This window comes from Colletes gigas, unplaced genomic scaffold (assembly GCF_013123115.1).
Source record: "Colletes gigas isolate AHSC1104 unplaced genomic scaffold, ASM1312311v1 Colletes_gigas_Sc00003, whole genome shotgun sequence".
Classification (NCBI taxonomy): Eukaryota; Metazoa; Arthropoda; class Insecta; order Hymenoptera; family Colletidae; genus Colletes; species Colletes gigas.
In genome coordinates, this window is record NW_025106632.1 from 9,025,682 (window position 1) to 9,044,222 (window position 18,541).

Genomic DNA, 18,541 nt, shown 5'->3' on the forward strand with positions numbered 1-18,541 from the left:
AAAATGGTAATAAAGAAATTTTAATGTAACTTTTAAAGCGAGCACATTTCGATTACTTAAATCGAGTCTGGAAATATTTCTTCGGTACAAAATTTCTGACGAAAAAAGTTGAATTATATGAGATACATATAAAAATAGTATATTTTTATATTCTCGTAATAATTAAGACCACGTTTAAAGGTAACATGGCTCAATAAAAATAAAGCTAGAATTATTTTATGTTTTTAAATAGAACTGTATATTTATTTTTGCTATTATCAAATTATATAAGAACGCAAATACGGTAACATAATATCGTGTATCATTCTCGTAGAATAAATTAATTTATATCTGAATATGACGTTACAGATTTCTGATTTTGGGTTCGATTATACTGTTATCGCTAGAGTGGACGAAAGTAATTTAATTTCCGGTATTTTCTATTTATCGAATTATTAGTGATCAGTCATTCATAATGATATTTACGTCGTAAATGTTGTTTGCGCCGCAGATCAAAAGAGCTTTCCGTAATGCAGCACAGAATGATAAATACATCTTGTTCCATTCGCTGTTATCAATTTTGGTTTCAAACTCGACAAGTTTTGTTGTATTTTATTTCTTCTAGGTTCGGTTTTATTATACGCACAAATCTGTTGGCGATATTTCAGAGATCTTTTAGAAGTAACAGGTTTCCTTCTCACGTTTGTTTTCCTTATAAAAAGTCGGGGCTTTCAACATACAGTAATGTGAAGGATCTAATTGCAGAAACTGTTTAACATTGAAGAGATCTGTATCGACACAGGAATTTCGATTGGGGTGAACTGTTATTACTAACACTTTTATATAGGATCATTAAAAGCTATCAACTATTATCTCTAAAGGCGTGTCATGAGATAAAAATTGTCTCATAATCTGGAATATTCAAGTAATACAAAGTTCAATAAATCGAAGGTTAGACTAATTTTACATTCATACGATACTTTTTCAATAAAATAAATTAATATTTTATTTGCGGCCAATGTGTCGAATCGAAGCTTCCTTTCGAGAAAAAACATGGCACCTAGGTATAATGGAGAAATTTTACCGTTTCGAAATCGTTCCATTACACATTCAGACTGCAGGCATCGAACCTATCCTGTTCTTTAGCGACCTCTTCTGTTGTATTTATTTGCGTTTACGTTAAAAGAGTTTCTCCTAATTAGGTTATTTAAAGAATTCGTTCCAGGTAAAAGAAAAAGTATTGTATATTGGCTTCTCTGGCGAGTCCTATTCTTGCCAACATTGCACTACGCCAATAAAGTTTATAGGTAAACAAACTTTTCGATCACACTAAAATAATTTCCTAATTACATTGTCAGATATTTGCATAACTTACCACTGCGATTTGACTATTGGTTAGTTTGAAACACGATTTAGATTTATCATATTTATTTTATCAGAGCGAATCAATCAATACTGATTAAACGAACCGAAAACTGCTAATCTTAAGTATAGAGCACGCGTGCACGATATTTGGTGTCACGGCGATAAGGCATTTTGTCGCTTATAAAAGTCATTCCGTGTCCGGCAAATATACAGTTACTTATCAAATAACCAATAATAACGTGGATCGTTTCTAAAATTCAGCGAAACGTGTGATTAGCAATGAGACGTAAGTATTCCTCGAAGCAACGTCAACGGACGAGAGGAAATTAAAGACACTATGATATAACCACGACACTCGAGATTTTTCTTAGACGAATATAAGAATATAATATTGTATATTTTCGATATTGTTTTATTTATAATTTAACTGTATTAGAAGTCAATGTGAAACATCGAAACAAATAATATTATTATAATAATTAACTGAAGCTTTGGTTAAACTTTGATATAGAATTTCGACAGATCGTTAGGTGACTCTTAATACCGGATATAGCATAAGTCGACAACGTAACTCAAAACAGCTTCAATATAATCTTTAGCGATAGCAAACAGTTACCCGCGCATTTAGTGGCATCGATACAAGATTCGTCTACCCATTCTTTGCCCAACACTGAATCCAGTCTTCTTCGTTGCTTTCTAAACAGATCACGCAAATGGCTTTTCTAGCGTTCTGGTTTTCTTACGCTGCTTCCCGAATTTTTTGTTTGTTCTCTCGTTCCATTTTCGATAATTTATAATTTATTGATCGATAAGATCAGGATTGCACTTTTCTTACATCTCTTTGCTCTTTCGAATACTCTTTCCTTTGTCTCGTAATCATGTTTTCTAGGATCTTCAGATCCCATCATAGAAATCAAATCTTGTCGATTCCTTATTTTCTCATGCGGAATATTTGTCATTTCGCAATTTACATAATAAATCCCGCGAACTTTGCTTATCATCGTTTGTATTTCTTAAATGAATTTCTAACCACTGAAAACGAAATAGCAATCATTGATACGATTATTGACAAAAAAATTGTATTGTATACAGGGTGTTCGGCCACCTCTAGCAAAAATTTTAATGAGCGATAGTAGAGGCCAAAATAAGACGAAAATCAAGAATACTAATTTGTTGATGGAGGCTTCGTTGCAAAGTTATTAACATTTAAATTTCCGCCTGTAGAATGACAATCCGCTAAACAGCTGGTTCGCGCGGACGGTTGCGGCAGGCGAGTGCTAGTGGTTCTCACGCAGCATGAAAAATTCTGCTTACCGACATTATCGACAGCCTTAGATTTTTGTCCACTTATGGGAATGCGAACACCTTACGTTGAATAAGATTCAACCTGTCTTATGAAAATCCAGAAGGGCATATCAAAACTCGTCCGACGAGATTTTCACAGAGAAAGGGTGAATGCCAGTTCCAATACACAATGTTGTGAACAAAAATCACCCACATGACAAATCACCATTTTTAAATTGAAGTGTATTTGAAAAATTAATAACAGTTTTATTCGTAAGTAACTCGGAAGAATCGTGATACACGTACACGTAAGTAGACATTTACGAATAACATAATCGCGGTACGTGTTTATTTAATTGCATAGTGGTTAGTGCCTGAAAGGATTATTTGTGGATACTTGTGGACACTGTGGACAATCGTGGGGCGTGTATAATCGCATGTGGGTGATTTTTGTTCACAACATTGTGTATTGGAACTGGCATTCACCCTTTCTCTGTGAAAATCTCGTCGGACGAGTTTTGATATGCCCTTCTGGATTTTCATAAGACAGGTTGAATCTTATTCAACGTAAGGTGTTCGCATTCCCATAAGTGGACAAAAATCTAAGGCTGTCGATAATGTCGGTAAGCAGAATTTTTCATGCTGCGTGAGAACCACTAGCACTCGCCTGCCGCAACCGTCCGCGCGAACCAGCTGTTTAGCGGATTGTCATTCTACAGGCGGAAATTTAAATGTTAATAACTTTGCAACGAAGCCTCCATCAACAAATTAGTATTCTTGATTTTCGTCTTATTTTGGCCTCTACTATCGCTCATTAAAATTTTTGCTAGAGGTGGCCGAACACCCTGTATACAATATACAAAGATAATTTAAAAAGTAATTACCAAAAGATATAGTAATGCCACTCACACGTCTTTTCACTGCACAAATTGATAGGTATAGTAGTTTATAATTTTTACGATAAACTAGCTTGTAATTAGATGCAACGATCAACTGATCTTCTTACCTGTGAACATCCGAATGGAACTCGACGAAATATCGCTAGCGTTCGGTATTAGGTGCCCTAAACGCTGTTTCAGACGTGCTTATGTGTTCGGTATGATTTCTACGTGTACGAATAGCTGTTTTCCGAAAATTCTTTATTTTATTGGACGTCGGAATATAGTCACCTGGTAAGGTAACTGACCTTTTAAAATTGGTGGTAATATTTACTCTTGGAAAGTTGTTAATGGATATTTCAGCAGATCGGTTATATTTGTTTTTGTATTTTTGTTTTACTTAAGACGAATTTAACGTGAGTTTCGTTCGTGAATTTTACGGAGCACCGACAGCTCTCCAACGAATTTTGTTTTTTCCGAATGTTTCGCATACTGCCTGAACCCGCACAAAAGAACTGACAAGGCCCATCAATTTTCGAACGTCGAATTGGAAATCGAACGGAACATTGTTTAAAAATTGCTTCCTAGCAAATAGATTTATGAACTTAAGTATTATAAATTATATATTTCTAAATTTTTTAATAACCGATTATCGTAAATAATCGTGTCGACGGATAATACATTTTTAATACGATTCGCGCGAAGCAGGTGAAATCTTAGTTCAGATCATAAAAACAGTACTGCACCGAGGTGTTTCAAAATTGCAAAATATTTTTAAAAAAATATGCTTCTATCGTAAACTGTACGCTCCTTAGTCGTGCCATGTTCTTTCGGGGATGCGGTAGATTTTATTTTTAAAAACCGCGGCTACAATAACGTTACGCATAGCTAGTCACGCAGTGTCGTTTGATTACGATGCTTGATAACAATGTATGACAACTTTAGTGAAGAACAATGTCCGATTACTAATCCACGATAGTTAAATTCGGTAGTAATGTAGCCGAATTTATGGTCGATCGAATGAACGTTTGAAAGAAAGAATTAGAATCGAAAACAAACATGCGCAGAATTACGATACGCGGTAATGACGCTTCTGCTTTATAAATTTCAGGTATATATTTAGCGGCCATTATCGCCGCTGTAACAGTAACAAGTGTTACACCCGATGAATTTACTGACGAATTTGCCGACATTCCAACAAGCTGTCCAGTGCCAGATGGGCAAGACACGACTCATATTGCGCACGAATCCGATTGCCATAAGTTTTACAAGTGCAAAATGGGGCAGAAGTATGAAATGACCTGCCGTTCGAATTTGTGCTTTAACCCGGAGTTGCAAGTATGCGATTGGCCATGGAATGTAACCTGCTGTATGGGTGGAATATCTGATCCTCCCACAAGTCCATCTACCACAACTCAATCTACCACAACTCAATCTACCACAACTCAATCTACCACAACTCAATCTACCACAACTCAATCTACCACAACTCAATCTACCACAACTCAATCTACCACAACTCAATCTACCACAACTCCAAATCCAACACCTACATCTACCACAACTGAATCTACCACAACTGAATCTACCACAACTACATCTACCACACCTAAACCTCCCCCATCAGATGGCAATGACTGTGCGACACTTAAAAATGGCGTTAGAGTACCTGATGAAACAAATTGCCGAAAGTATTATGAATGCAAGGCAGGTAGAAGAACTGGACCCTTCGACTGTTTAGAAAATCAATATTTCAATCCCATAGTACGCGAATGTGATGTTGCAACAAATGTTCCTCCATATTGTTCCCAGTAAAAATGTATACGAACGAAATATAAGAATAATATGGCATTCTATGTAGTACATTTAATTTGTTACCTCTCTATAACATGGCCGAGCAGAAGATACACGTTCCCTTTCTAACCCTGCCTTGTCGTAAATAACTGCTCTCAGATATCGTTCCATACTTAAACATTGTTGAGTATTTGTATCACCTTGTACACGATGTATCTTTCATTAAAAACATCACCATTGTACAATAAATATTTTTGAATATGTCGTAAACATTGCATTATTTGCCGAACTACTCCCATCGTATTCAGACCGAACGTAGCGAAGGACGTGAAAGAAGTCTAAATTGTTAATAAAATGTTTAAAACAACGACGCGTCAATTATCATTTATTTCGAATTTTAACGTTGCCTCACAGGAAAATGCGTGTAAACTTATAACTTATCGAAATAAACGAACAATTAAATATTCTAATTGCGTACTTTAACTCCGTCCGAACGAACCTCTTACGTTCCATTTCCAGTTGTAGGTGTACAAGGCGTCGTTCTCGAGTAAAAAGATTAAGGGTTAACCGTTTCGTGGGAGATATTACTTTTTTCGACGTCGACAAACAGTTTAAGGATATACGACAATTAATTCGTGTAACGAAAAGACGTATACGCTGTAAATGAAGGGGAACGCATAGATAGTTTTATTGCACATCGTCGTAGTATTTTTCATCTATGTCTAGCACGTGACAAGGTCGGGCGTCGATTCTCGTGCCGTGTTGCTTCCTGTCACCGGAACTGTCCAGCTCGCGAAAAAAACTGACGTCTCTCCAGCTTCCTCTTTTCGAATCTCGGTTGTTGCGGTTGTTGGGAAACGTCCAGGATCATTTTCACCGTGTCCCAAGCACGGCCGCCGTCCGAGATCGCGAATGGACCATCGCCTCTCTTCCCGTACCTGATTATGTTACCATATGCGTTATAACGAGGTCACGACGACGTTTAATGTCACGTGTATCGCGTGCACGCGAGAAGTTGACTAGTGAGATGGCACAGGGGACAGAGGAGACCTTCGATCGCTCCGCCTATCCCCACTCTGGTCGTTATTTCGGCCAATATTGCGCGATGGTACCGCGGGCACGCCAAATTCTGAACCAGAGTGGGGAACCAATCGGACCCGCGATCCTTTCGCCAGCCAATTTCTCAAAGACGCACAGTACGCTACGTTTTACTCGTCCGTCTCGGATAATGGAAATCAACCACGAAATGAAAATAATTCTTGTTAACACATTGCGTACCGCGCTCTGCTCGTTCAACGTGCTTCTAGTGCCCGCACGGTTTTGGAACTCCAGAAACACTTTATACGATGCATATATACACTTTTTTAATTCGCATTTGGTATTATATTCACATAAGGTATTATTAAATATTACTATATATATACAGGTTGTTCGGTCACCTCTGGGAAAAATTTTAATGGGAGATTCTAGACGCTAAAATCTGAGGAGTATCATATTTATTTTATCAGTGCGAGTTAATCAATACTGATTAAAGGAACCGAAAACTACTAATCTTAAGTATTGAGCACGCATGCACGATATTTGGTGGCACAGCGATAAGGCATTTTGTCGCTTATAAAAGTCATTTCGTGTCCGGCAAATTTAGTTACTTATTAGATAACCAATAACAACGTGGATCGTTTCTAAAATTCAGCGAACCGTGTAATTAGCAATGAGACGTAAGTATTTCTCGAAGCAACGTTAACGGACAAGAGAAAATTAAAGAAAATATTCTTAGTAAATATCGATAATTGAAACGTTTAATATTACTAACTTTTCTAAGTATTGGAACTATTTTTATTTGATAAATTCACGACGCTCAAGATTTTTCTTAGACGAATATAAGAATATAATATTGTATATTTTCGATACTGTTTTATTTATAATTTAACAGTATTAGAAGTCAATGTGAAACATCGAAACTATTGTTAATAGAATGTTAATAGCAGATCCACAGTGATCGAAATTTTTTTTTCATGAAGACCAGTGCATCGTATATATGATATACAAAGATAATTTAAAAAGTATTTACCAAAAGATATAGTAATACCACTCATTCGTTTTTTCACTGCACAAATTGATAGGTATAGTAGTTTATAATTTTTACCATAAACTAGCTTCTAATTAGACGCAACGATCAACTGAAATTCTTAGCTGTGAACATCCGAATGGAACACGACGAAATATCGCTAGCGTTCGGTATTAGATGCCCTAAACCCTGTTTCAGACGTGCTTATGTGTTCGGTATGATTTCTACGTGTACGAATAACTGATATCCGAAAATTCTTTATTTTATTGGACGTCGAAATATAGTCACCAGGTACGGTAATTGACTTTCTAAAATTGGTGACAATATTTACTCTTGGAAAGTTGTTAATGGATATTTCAAAAGATCGGTTGTATTTTGTTTTTATATTTTTGTTTTACTTAAGACGAATTTAACGTGAGTTTCGTTCGTGAATTTTACGGAGCACCGACAGCTCTCCAACGAATTTTGTTTTTTCTTAATGTTTCGCATACTCCCTGAACCCGCACAAAAGAACTGACAAGGCCCATCAATTTTCGAGCGTCGAAATGGAAATCGAACGAAACATTGTTTAAAAATTGCTTCCTAGCTAATAAATTTATGAACTTAAGTATTATAAATTATATATTTCTAAATTTTTTAATAACCGATTATCGTAAATAATCGAGTCGACGAATAATACATTTTTAATACGATTCGTGCGAAGCAGGTAAAATCTTAGTTCAGATCATAAAAACAGTGCTGCATCGAAGTGTTTCAAAATTGCAAAATATTTTTAAAAAAATTTGACTCTATCGTAAACTGTACGCTTCTTAGTTATGCCATGTTCTTTCGAGAATTAGGTACTTTTTATCTTTAAAAACCGTGGCTAAAATAACGTCACGCACAGCCAGTCACGTAGTGCCGTTTGATTACGCTGCCTGATAACATCGGATGACAACTTTAGTGAAGAACAATGTCCGATTAGTAATCTACGGTAGTTAAATTCGGTAGTAATGTAGCCGAATTTATGGTCGATCGAATGAGCATTTGAAAGAAAGAATTAGAATCGAAAACAAATATTATGCGCAGAATTACGATACGTGGTAATGACTCTTCTGCTTTATAAATTTCAGGTATATATTTAGTGGCCATTATCGCCGCTGTAACAGTGGCAAGCGTTGCACCCGATGAATTTGCCGATGAATTTGCCAACATTCCAAAGAACGAATGTCCAAAAGTAGATGGACAAAACGTGACTCAGATTCCGCACGAATCCGATTGCCATAAGTTTTACAAGTGCAAAATGGGGCAGAAGGTAGAAATGACCTGCCCAAAGAATTTGTGCTTTAACCCGGAGTTGCAAGTATGCGATTGGCCAGAGAATGTACCCTGCTGTGCAGGTGGAATACCTGATACTTCCATAACTCAATCTACCACAACTCAAGATCTCACAACTCAACCTCCGACAACTCAACCTCCCACAACTCAACTTCCCACAAGTCAACCTCCCACAACTCAAGATCCCACAACTCAACCTCCCACAACTCAATCTCCCACAACTCAAGATCCCACAACTCAACCTCCCACAACTCAACCTCCCACAACTCAACCTCCCACAACTCAACCTCCCACAACTCAAGATCCCACAACTCAACCTTCCACAACACAACCTCCCACAACTCAACCTCCCACAACTCAACCTCCCACAACTCAACCTCCCACAACTCAAGGTCCCACAACTCAAGATCCCACAACTCAACCTCCCACAACTCAACCTCCCACAACTCAAGATTCCACAACTCAACCTCCCACAACACAACCTCCCACAACTCAACCTCCCACAACTCAACCTCCCACAACTCAACCTCCCACAACTCAGCCTCCCACAACACAACCTCCCACAACTCAACCTCCCACAACTCAACCTCCCACAACTCAGCCTCCCACAACACAACCTCCCACAACTCAACCTCCCACAACTCTACCTCCCCCAACAGATGACGATGACTGTGCGAGACTTAAAAATGGCGATAGAGTACCTGATGAAACAAATTGCCGAAAGTATTATGAATGCAAGGCAGGTAGAAGAACTGGACCCTTCGACTGTTTAGAAAATCTATATTTCAATCCCATAGTAAGCGAATGTGATGTTGCATCAAATGTTCCTGCATATTGTTCCCAGTAAAAATGTATACGAACGAAATATAAGAATAATATGGCATTCTATGTAGTACATTTAATTTGTTACCTCTCTATAACATGGCCGAGCAGAAGATACACGTTCCCTTTCTAACCCTGCCTTGTCGTAAATAACTGCTGTCAGATATCGTTCCATACGTGAACATCGTTGAGTATTTGTATCACCTTGTACACGATGTATTTTTCATTAAAAACTTCACCATTGTACAATAAATATTTTTGATTATGTTGTAAACATTGCATTATTTGCCGAACTACTCCCATCGTATTCAGACCGAACGTAGCGAAGGCCGTGAAAGAAGTCTAAATTGTTAATAAAATGTTTAAAACAACGTCGCGTCAATTATCATTTATTTCAAATTTTAACGTTGCTTCACAGGAAAATGCGTGTCAACTTATAACTTATCGAAATAAACGAACAATTAAATATTCTAATTGCGTACTTTCATGCCGTCCGAACGAACCTCCTCCGTTTCATTTCCAGCTGTAGATGTACAAGGCGTCGTTCTCGAGTAAAAAGATTAAGGGTTAACCGTTTCGTGGGAGATATTACCTTGTTCGACGTCGACAAACAGTTTAAGGATATATGACAATTAATTCGTGTAACGAAAAGACGTATACGCTGTAAATGAAGGGGAACGCACAGATCGTTTTATTGCACATCGTCGTAGTATTTGTCATCTATGTCTAGCACGTGACAAGGTCGGGCGTCGATTCTCGTGCCGTGCTGCTTCCTGTCGCCGGAACTGTCCAGCTCGCGAAAAAACTGACGTCTCTCCAGCTTTCTCTTTTCGAATCTCGGTTGTTGCGGTTGTTGGGAAACGTCCAGGATCGTTTTCACCGTGTCCCAAGCACGGCCGTCGTCCGAGATCGCGAATGGACCATCGCCTCTCTTCCCGTACCTGATTATTTTACCATATGCGTTATAACGAGGTCACGGCGACGTTTAATGTCGCGTGTATCGCGTGCACGCGAGAAGTTGACTAGCGAGATGACACAGGGGACAGAGGAGACCTTCGATCGCTCCTCCTATCCTCACTCTGGTCGTTGTTTCGGCCAATAGTGCGCGTGGTACCGCGGGCACGCCAAATTCTGAACCAGAGTGCGGAACCAATCGGACCCGCGTTCCTTTCGCCAGCCAACTTCTCAAAGACGTACAGTACGCTACGTTTTACTCGTCCGTCTCGGATAATGGAAATCAACCACGAAATGGAAATAATTGTTGTTAAGTTCTTAAGCTTGCTTTTTATCCTAAGCTCTATTGCAATAGGGGTTTTCAAAAGTAAGTTCGCTTGTCGCTACTAATAAAATGTTGCTATTAATAAAATTCAATTTCGTCCCGAAGTCTTGCTGTCTATGCTACATATGTAGAATAGTCCATGCCACGAAGAATAAAAACCACATATTTTCCACTTCTTTTTGTGGCATTTTTTAACCACACGATGGGGCTACGCGCGTGTAGCAGTAAACAATGTACATATATAACCGACTTCGTTTTCATGCTATATGCATCGAATATTAGGTATTGCACAGTACCTAGCTTTTCCGCTCAGAGAATAGTAATCGCTAACATGGTCAAGGTATTTCCTTAGCTCGTCCGGGCTTGAGAATACCTCTGGTCGCGTTGGTCGGGCCATTGGTTCGGGTTCACCAAGTACAATCGTAGTTCCAAGAATGAAGACGACGAGGAACAAGTAGATGACATTTGGAAACGATTGCATTCTTGCCACCGAATTACGGTCCAGTTTACTGAAAAAGAAATTTCCACGTTGCTCTCAATAGGCAGAACAATATCGTCCGATCTATTACATTAAAGATAAACGTACAGTGTCAGAATAGGAAATTTATGCAAACATCGTATCCCGCGATTAGTTTATCGCTCAACGGGGTCAATCTTACGATTTAAGAGAAAATATGAGAAACTTATAGATGTACAATAATAACAATAATTTATTGTACAGTTAACCCCATTGGAGTATACACATACTCCATTACAAATAGTATGGTTTTTAAGAAGGATTTATGTCGTATACTTTCTATCATCCGTTTATGTTTGATTCGATTTATTGGCCATGTAACTGATTCAAAGTGTGACCTCACAAGTAAACAGTAAAGCAATCGAGCGTAATACGTATTAGCGGGAATTGATGAAAATCGCTCGATAAACAGTTTTATTAGCTTCTGCGACAATAATTTTAATACGCGGAGAGAAGTCGAGTTTAGATCCTTTGTGTATCGTTTCCGTTTCAAGGAGGCGTCTTCCAAACAGATTGGAAACCACTATTGGTTTATTTTATAAGTGTCGCGACAGAATCCTAAGACAAGCAGAAGCAACGGCCACGTATGACCATTGAGTCGAACAAAACGCAGCCCCTGTGGAAAGATCGCGCGAAACACGAACAATTGATTCTTGAAAGAGACCCAGAATAACTCGCGATAACGCATTGCAACGAACTAATCTGGACGGAAACTAAACTTGAAGTTGAGTTACCTGTTGCATCGTGCTCGTTTGCCACAAGTTTGCCGATAATGAAAGTTTACCACAGAGAATATTCGATAGTTCTAAATCGAATATCGAAATGGAATCGACCGACGCACTGGGGCCAATCGTATGCCAAATCCAGAAAAAAGTTACACAAATATTCATAATAACAAAGTTGGAATTAACATCCGTTGGAAAATTTCTTAAGTACGCGACGAATAAGTTTTCACTTAACCTTTTCTTTTTTTATTGAATATAATAGAGAAAATGTTTTTTAATTTTTTTCACGCGTAACTTAATTCGTTCGAAGGTTTATCTAAAACATTTTTTAAATTTGAACTTGTCGAAAATGTGCGTCGCGATGGATTCTGATACGCTTAAAATACGTTATAAAATATTTAATTCCTACGACTTAATTCGATTATGACGCAGCAAAACTTGTTCACGTTTTATTCGTTGTTCGAAACTTATCGTCTAGACTAGAAATTTACGCGGCGCCCATGAAATGGGCCAAAGAATCAATTCCAGGAAATCTATATTGTATGAAACAATACAATAACTAATCGAGTGCTAATCTCAAAGCATTGCCAACTAATCAGATAGAATTCGTCATTATAACATAATATTTACATGCGATAATCTTATTGATAATCTTTATTATTTATCTAAATGTCACATTTCTCTTCTACGAGCGAAACAATTCTTTTAGACCGAGTTCCGAGTAACGCTGCGAAATTAATTCAGTAATTTCTATGGGCCCATTAAGAAGACAATATCACTGGTTTGCTGTCGGCTTAGCTCGCGCTATGACCAGTTTTCATAAAGCCGAGAAACAACCCGAATCGACCGTCTACCTGTTTTATAGCGGACCGTACACTAAAAGAATACACATCGTTAGGCGAAAACTGCGACATAAAAGGTACTCTCGCAAACTCGATAATCCAGTAACAAAGCTGCTCGAAGAGGACGAATATTCCTGCAGGAATCCACAAGTTGCGCGTTTCGTATCGCGGTCGTTTAAAAACGAATCGATCATTTTTCTAAACACTGGCGTCGTTTATCCTGCGTACGTTACAACTTTAAAAATAATTTCTGTCGATAAACTCACCGTCCCCGTGATTCGAAGGGATAACAAAATTTCAGCGAAATTCTTACTGGATACTAATTTGAATCGTTGTTACGAATCAGTGGCGCGCAAGAACCACAAGGTTGCGATCGTACAAAAAAACAATTTTCACTGTCTTCTCGAATAAAAGAAAAAAGATTAAACGAAATCGTTGCTTATCATCCCTAAAAATTTGCACACGTTTCGATAAATATATTTGCATATGTAAATATTCCCGTGTTTAAATAATTATTTTCTTCGATTAAAATGGCGAAGTATTATTCGACTTTGTTAATTTCGCCGCTCGCTGTATTTAATATTGGAATTAATAAAATGGTAATTCAACAGGGAACTGAAAATATATTCCTTTGTATATAATATTTCATACCATATGGTCTGAATAAAGCGTTTGGAACATTCATTTTTGTCTTAAATTAAATGGTCCAGAGAGACTGGCCACGTTTTTTTAACTCTTTTGGCACGATTGTTAGAAGGAAAATGGAGGTCAATTTAGGATTTTTTAAATGGATGATGGTATTATCTTTTTATTTGGATCTTATCAAGGTGAATAATATTTACTTAAGTAATTTAATTTTGTAGAATCGATTTTAATTTTTCGCTTTGACTCTGTAACTATGGGCAATAGAAAAAGAATGATTCAGGTAAATGGTATTCCATTAGAAAAGATCTAGATTACCAGTTTTCTCACTTAACAGTACTCCCCAAAAGAATTTATTGTCTCATAATTTATTTTGAAAAGTAATTGACGTCAGTGTCTGTATCGGTTTTTGTGAAAACAGCTTGAATACTTCATTCGATGGATAAATATGAAATGAACTTTCCCTCCACCTTCGACGCGTTCGTATCTGTCAATCTTTAGTTGCGCGTCCTTTGTTAAATATTTAAATACGCCACTGATTAAGATCGATAAAATTGCGTGGGTGTCCTTAACACCTTTAAATAAATAAAAAGAAAGTGTTGTTCGGGCCAGCCGTTGGGTGGTATCCCCATTTGCATAGCTCTGATTGAAAAACGAAGTTCGCGCCTGTTAAAAACGAAATGGCGGACGTTAACGAAGTGATTTTCGTTGAATATGTAAAACTGATTGCGATGTCGTTTAGCAGATGAGAAGTAGGGACACTTCAAATAATCGGAACGATAACGAGCTATCGAATCGATCAGGGAACACGAATTTTAAACTCGTTCTCTTTTCACGACAGAATTATATTATAAACGCCTTTATCGTTAAAGTAAAAACAGCACTTTTAAAAAACGACTTTCGTCAATTCGCACGATAAAGTGTTATCTGTCGAATATCAATAAAGGAATATTTCCAGAATAATGAAACGTTCCGTGACTCTATTAATAACGTGAGCGCTTACGATGATTTGGTTGATCCGTGCACTGAGTTCGATGAACGTCTATGCTCGTTCGAGTAGTATGCAACAAATACGGCTACGTGACTTTTGTACACGATCAGATCTTGGTGGAACCGAGATCAGTTCGATCGACGTTCAAAGATAAAAAATAAAAAATATGTACGCCTATGCACACGATCGAAATCGTAGCAGAGCTTCGATTATTTTATATATTTACGTTGGACGAAATTTTCATGTAACCATAGATAATTGTATTTTATTGAACCGATCACGATTCGAGATAATTAAAAGTTCGAGGATACTTTCGCTCGCGACCTCGAGATTATCAGACATTTACGATACGGTCCTGTTCGATGCGAACAATTGCACAAATCACAATAATTACACAAAACAGCTCACAATATTTCGTTAGAGGATGTACGACGCGGGATGTAAATTCTGTTCGGAGCACCTACTCACCGATCGATCGAGGAGTCGATTCGAGACTACGGTCGTGGATGCAAGAGATTAATCTGTATCGTCGGAAATCTTTCTGTACCCTGGCGAACGATTCGTAAGTTCAGATCGGCCGCTCGGGCCACCGACAGGAGTATATATACCTGAGAACGCACCCTCCGACGCATCCCCTCGGCTGCAGCCCATGTATCGCGCAGCCAATCCACGAAGTTCAACCCCACCAAACATCCTTCCATCCTCCCATGGATCTTTTTTCTTCGATCATTGTTGTTGTCCATCAAGATTCCGCTGAACCATCCGATCCGAGAGGAAAGGCTCATACTTTACAAACGCACCAACGTTGCAGCTAATTTTTTATATTTCATTTCTAAACACTATCAATTGTACACAAGTGACATCGCCAAAAATTGAACTTTTAATGTTTCGCATCGACGAAGCCGACTTAATTCAATATGGCGAAGAAAATAAGGTCAGGTTATAAGAACAACTAGAGAATAAAAATTTATTTGTCGATATTTCGGTTTACGATCGATACGAAGGCCCTTCTCAAGACAACATGTTAAAGTTTAACTACCTAAAAACAATACATGACTTCGTTCTGACCACTCGAAACGTAGAAATCGAAAAGATTGTTATGAATGAAAAGGAATAAGAGAATTGAAACGAATGAAAACAAATTTTATTCTTCAAACGATAAAAGTAAAGAATTTTAAAAATATTTAGTTTATTTTAGCTGTGACGTTAGAAGGCTATTTACTTTATCGAATCAAAAGAATATTATTTCTCGAGATACGACCACAATCTTGAAAGATGTAATTTAGGGAGAACCGGTTTAAAAATTTAACATACGGTGTGGGAGTATATATAGAATTCAGTTTTAAATATTACTACTTTTAAGACTTTGTATTATCAGAATTTGTATTATTAAAAAGGAAAGAATCCGTTTTTATTTTTAAACTAAGCGGATGCCTTAACGTTGAATTATTATAATATCACGTAACACGTGTCGTTACGTTCACGTTAAAAATGTGCTGCAAGAAATAAGTTTCCTTTCTTTGTACACTCTTCTTCGCGGGGAATAAGATTCTACAACAGTGTAATCAGATTGGCTTGAAATACGGGGTTACTTCGAGATTTAATGAGACGTTCTTATAAGTCGTCTGTGAGAGTTAAAAACGGATATTACTCTGGCAAAGAATTGTATATTCCTTTGCGCCTGTGTCAACCGATCTCTTTTATACGGAGTTCTATGGGAAATCTATAGAAACGTTTCCACGACAGTGTATTAAATACGAAAATTCCAAGTATAGTAAACTACGGATGGTCGAAAGAAATCTTCAATCGATAAATTTTGTGTAAAAACGTTCTTAGATGTACCGGAAATAAACGTATAGAAGTTTATTGCAGATATAAAATCACGGTTTTCTCGAAGTAATTTCATTAATGTTCTTCGGGGGAAAAATTGGCAAAAAAAATATTTTACATAAAAAATGTATATTTAAATTGTTCAATTGCTGAAAGCTGTTTTGCGTCAACAACGAAGGGCAATTCTTAGAACACATAATGACTGGGGATGAAAAATGGATTTCGTGCGACAATCCTTAAAAAAAAGGGAAATTGCAAAACCATCTGCGCAACGTTCTTTTTTTTCTCTATGACGGGATTACAAAGGAATATTACTTTTTTAAATTGCTACCGAGTAATCGGACAATTAATGTCGACGGGCACCGTGCTCAACACGATAAATTAAAGAAAAAGATATTAAAAACTCGCAAATCGGACAAACGTGATTTGTTTGTTAAAAGATATTCATAGAAAATTAGGTGAATTTGATTGGAAAATTTTACCAAAACTATCGGATCTTCCGGACGTTGAATCTCGTTTGTTGCTAAAAAATTTGATAATATTGAAGGTATGAAAAATCATCCAGAAGAATATTTTAATGAAAAACCACGGAAACTTTATAGCGACGGTGCAATGTCTTCATCAAAGAGGATGTGAAACGAGAGGGCGATTAAATTTGTTCATAACATCGTTTACAAAAATATCCGCAATCTTTCATCTAATTTGTCTGATAAACACATTTGAATTTTTTTTGTCGAACAACTGTAACACGTTTCATCCGAATTATGTGCTAAATTTATGTACACTAACGGTACTTGATCCCGTTTACAATAAATAAATACTTTCTCCGAAATTGTAAACCCTCTCTTTATCGCGTTAGACGAACAACACCGCCATTGTTCCTTTCGGTCGATCCACGCTAATGCTTCGGTAATCGATTTTATTTGAATATTCCTCGGGGGTACCCGAGCACGGACTAAAATTTCCGGAAAATCACCTCGGTCTCTCAATCTACTTTATATTTAAAATAAAACGCGTTCCGCCCACTGTTATTCTTCCACGCTGCATCAGCCCATGTAGGTCGAGCGGATATCCACGCACGAAACTTCGAGAACGAGATATCCGCACGATACGTCCGCCAATCTTAAGATCGTTAAATCTGACACGGGGCTTCGGAAACTTAGGAATGCCCGCTAACGGGGCGAAGCTGTACGCGCCGAAACTAGAATCGACACGGATAAATAATCTTTCTTGCAGGTGTGTTTGATACGAATCGTGATGCCAATATCGATGAAATCGTTCAACGAGAGTCGCAGACACAGAACCCACCGTCCAGCCGCGGTTAATGAGGGAAAGAAGAAACCAATATTAATAAAAGACACCCTGCCGGCTTCGTGGATTTACCGTCATTGATTTCGGGCATTATGAGTCGCTCGTGGTACTTTCTTTAATCCGTAGACCTTTGGTTCTTCTTCAGACCTGGATTAACGGTACACAGAATGGTCAGTGTCACGATTTTACAGCCACGGAGACGCGCAAATTATTAGACACGACGCAATGTCCTCGCCCTTTTACTAGTATCTACTATACGAAAATCGATCGATTTGTTTATTCCAATAGAGATACAAACAAAAAAAAAAGAAAGTTTCTCCGTGCGAGACCATTTTTTGACATCGATTTTTCATTCGGAGGGCGTGTTGTTTTTTTTTTTTAAATATAATATTGTTACGTTCGTATTCATTTTGTCGGAATCGAAAGAGTGTAAAATTCGCGAAAACGTTCAGCGCAGGATGTTTCTCGTTGACAAACGGACGAATAGAATAATGTTCCGACGAGTGGATGACGTGTAACGCGTATAGATACAATAAAAACCTTCGGCAAACAATCGTGACCGACGATATTTTCCAGCAACCAAAAATTAAATGCCAACGATAACTGTCCCCTTGAATCGACGAATGCGAACAGATGTTTCGTATTTGTTGGTCTTAACTAGATTTTGCTATGCGTGTATTCGAGGAATTCGAAAGACAGCAGTGCCCGTTCAAAGGCAGTATTAACGTTCTCGTTTAACTTTTCGTGGATACGTTTCCTCGACCATCGGGATCATCCGTTAGAAACGAAAAAACAAAGCACCGCGTTTCCATTTTTCACCCAGGTTTCCCCGAAAGTTGCATTCCACGTTTAAATATGATCAGGTTCGCGGTTGGAGAGACACTGCGATAACCAAAG

The 18,541-nt window shown here is 37.8% G+C and overlaps 2 protein-coding genes across 2 annotated transcripts; one reads left to right on the forward strand and one right to left on the reverse strand.

The window, feature by feature from the left end:
- Window positions 1-336: 336 nt before the first annotated feature.
- LOC122404785 (mucin-2-like) lies at window positions 337-9,532 on the forward strand. The gene is made up of 3 exons (XM_043409010.1): window positions 337-397; window positions 4,618-5,217; window positions 8,481-9,532. The coding sequence occupies exons 1-3, from the start codon at window positions 337-339 to the stop codon at window positions 9,530-9,532; spliced, it is 1,713 nt and encodes a 570-aa protein (XP_043264945.1).
- A 355-nt stretch (window positions 9,533-9,887) lies between these two features.
- On the reverse strand, window positions 9,888-15,065 carry LOC122404998. Its single transcript, XM_043409447.1, has 3 exons — window positions 14,972-15,065; window positions 11,083-11,295; window positions 9,888-10,448 (listed from the first exon to the last, which is right to left on the reverse strand). The coding sequence occupies exons 2-3, from the start codon at window positions 11,265-11,267 to the stop codon at window positions 10,199-10,201; spliced, it is 435 nt and encodes a 144-aa protein (XP_043265382.1). The 5' UTR covers window positions 11,268-11,295; window positions 14,972-15,065; the 3' UTR covers window positions 9,888-10,198.
- Window positions 15,066-18,541: the final 3,476 nt, after the last annotated feature.

Excerpts from the sequence above, each read along its gene's own strand:
- LOC122404785 (XM_043409010.1), top strand. The coding sequence starts at position 337 with ATGACGTTACAGATTTCTGATTTTGGGTTCGATTATACTGTTATCGCT. Across the intron at positions 398-4,617 it reads TATCGCTAGAGTGGACGAAA|GTATATATTTAGCGGCCATT; the intron begins GTAATTTAATTT and ends TATAAATTTCAG. Across the intron at positions 5,218-8,480 it reads GTATTATGAATGCAAGGCAG|GTATATATTTAGTGGCCATT; the intron begins GTAGAAGAACTG and ends TATAAATTTCAG.
- LOC122404998 (XM_043409447.1), bottom strand. The coding sequence starts at position 11,267 with ATGCAATCGTTTCCAAATGTCATCTACTTGTTCCTCGTCGTCTTCATT. Across the intron at positions 10,449-11,082 it reads TCTCTGAGCGGAAAAGCTAG|GTACGGGAAGAGAGGCGATG; the intron begins GTACTGTGCAAT and ends TAAAATAATCAG.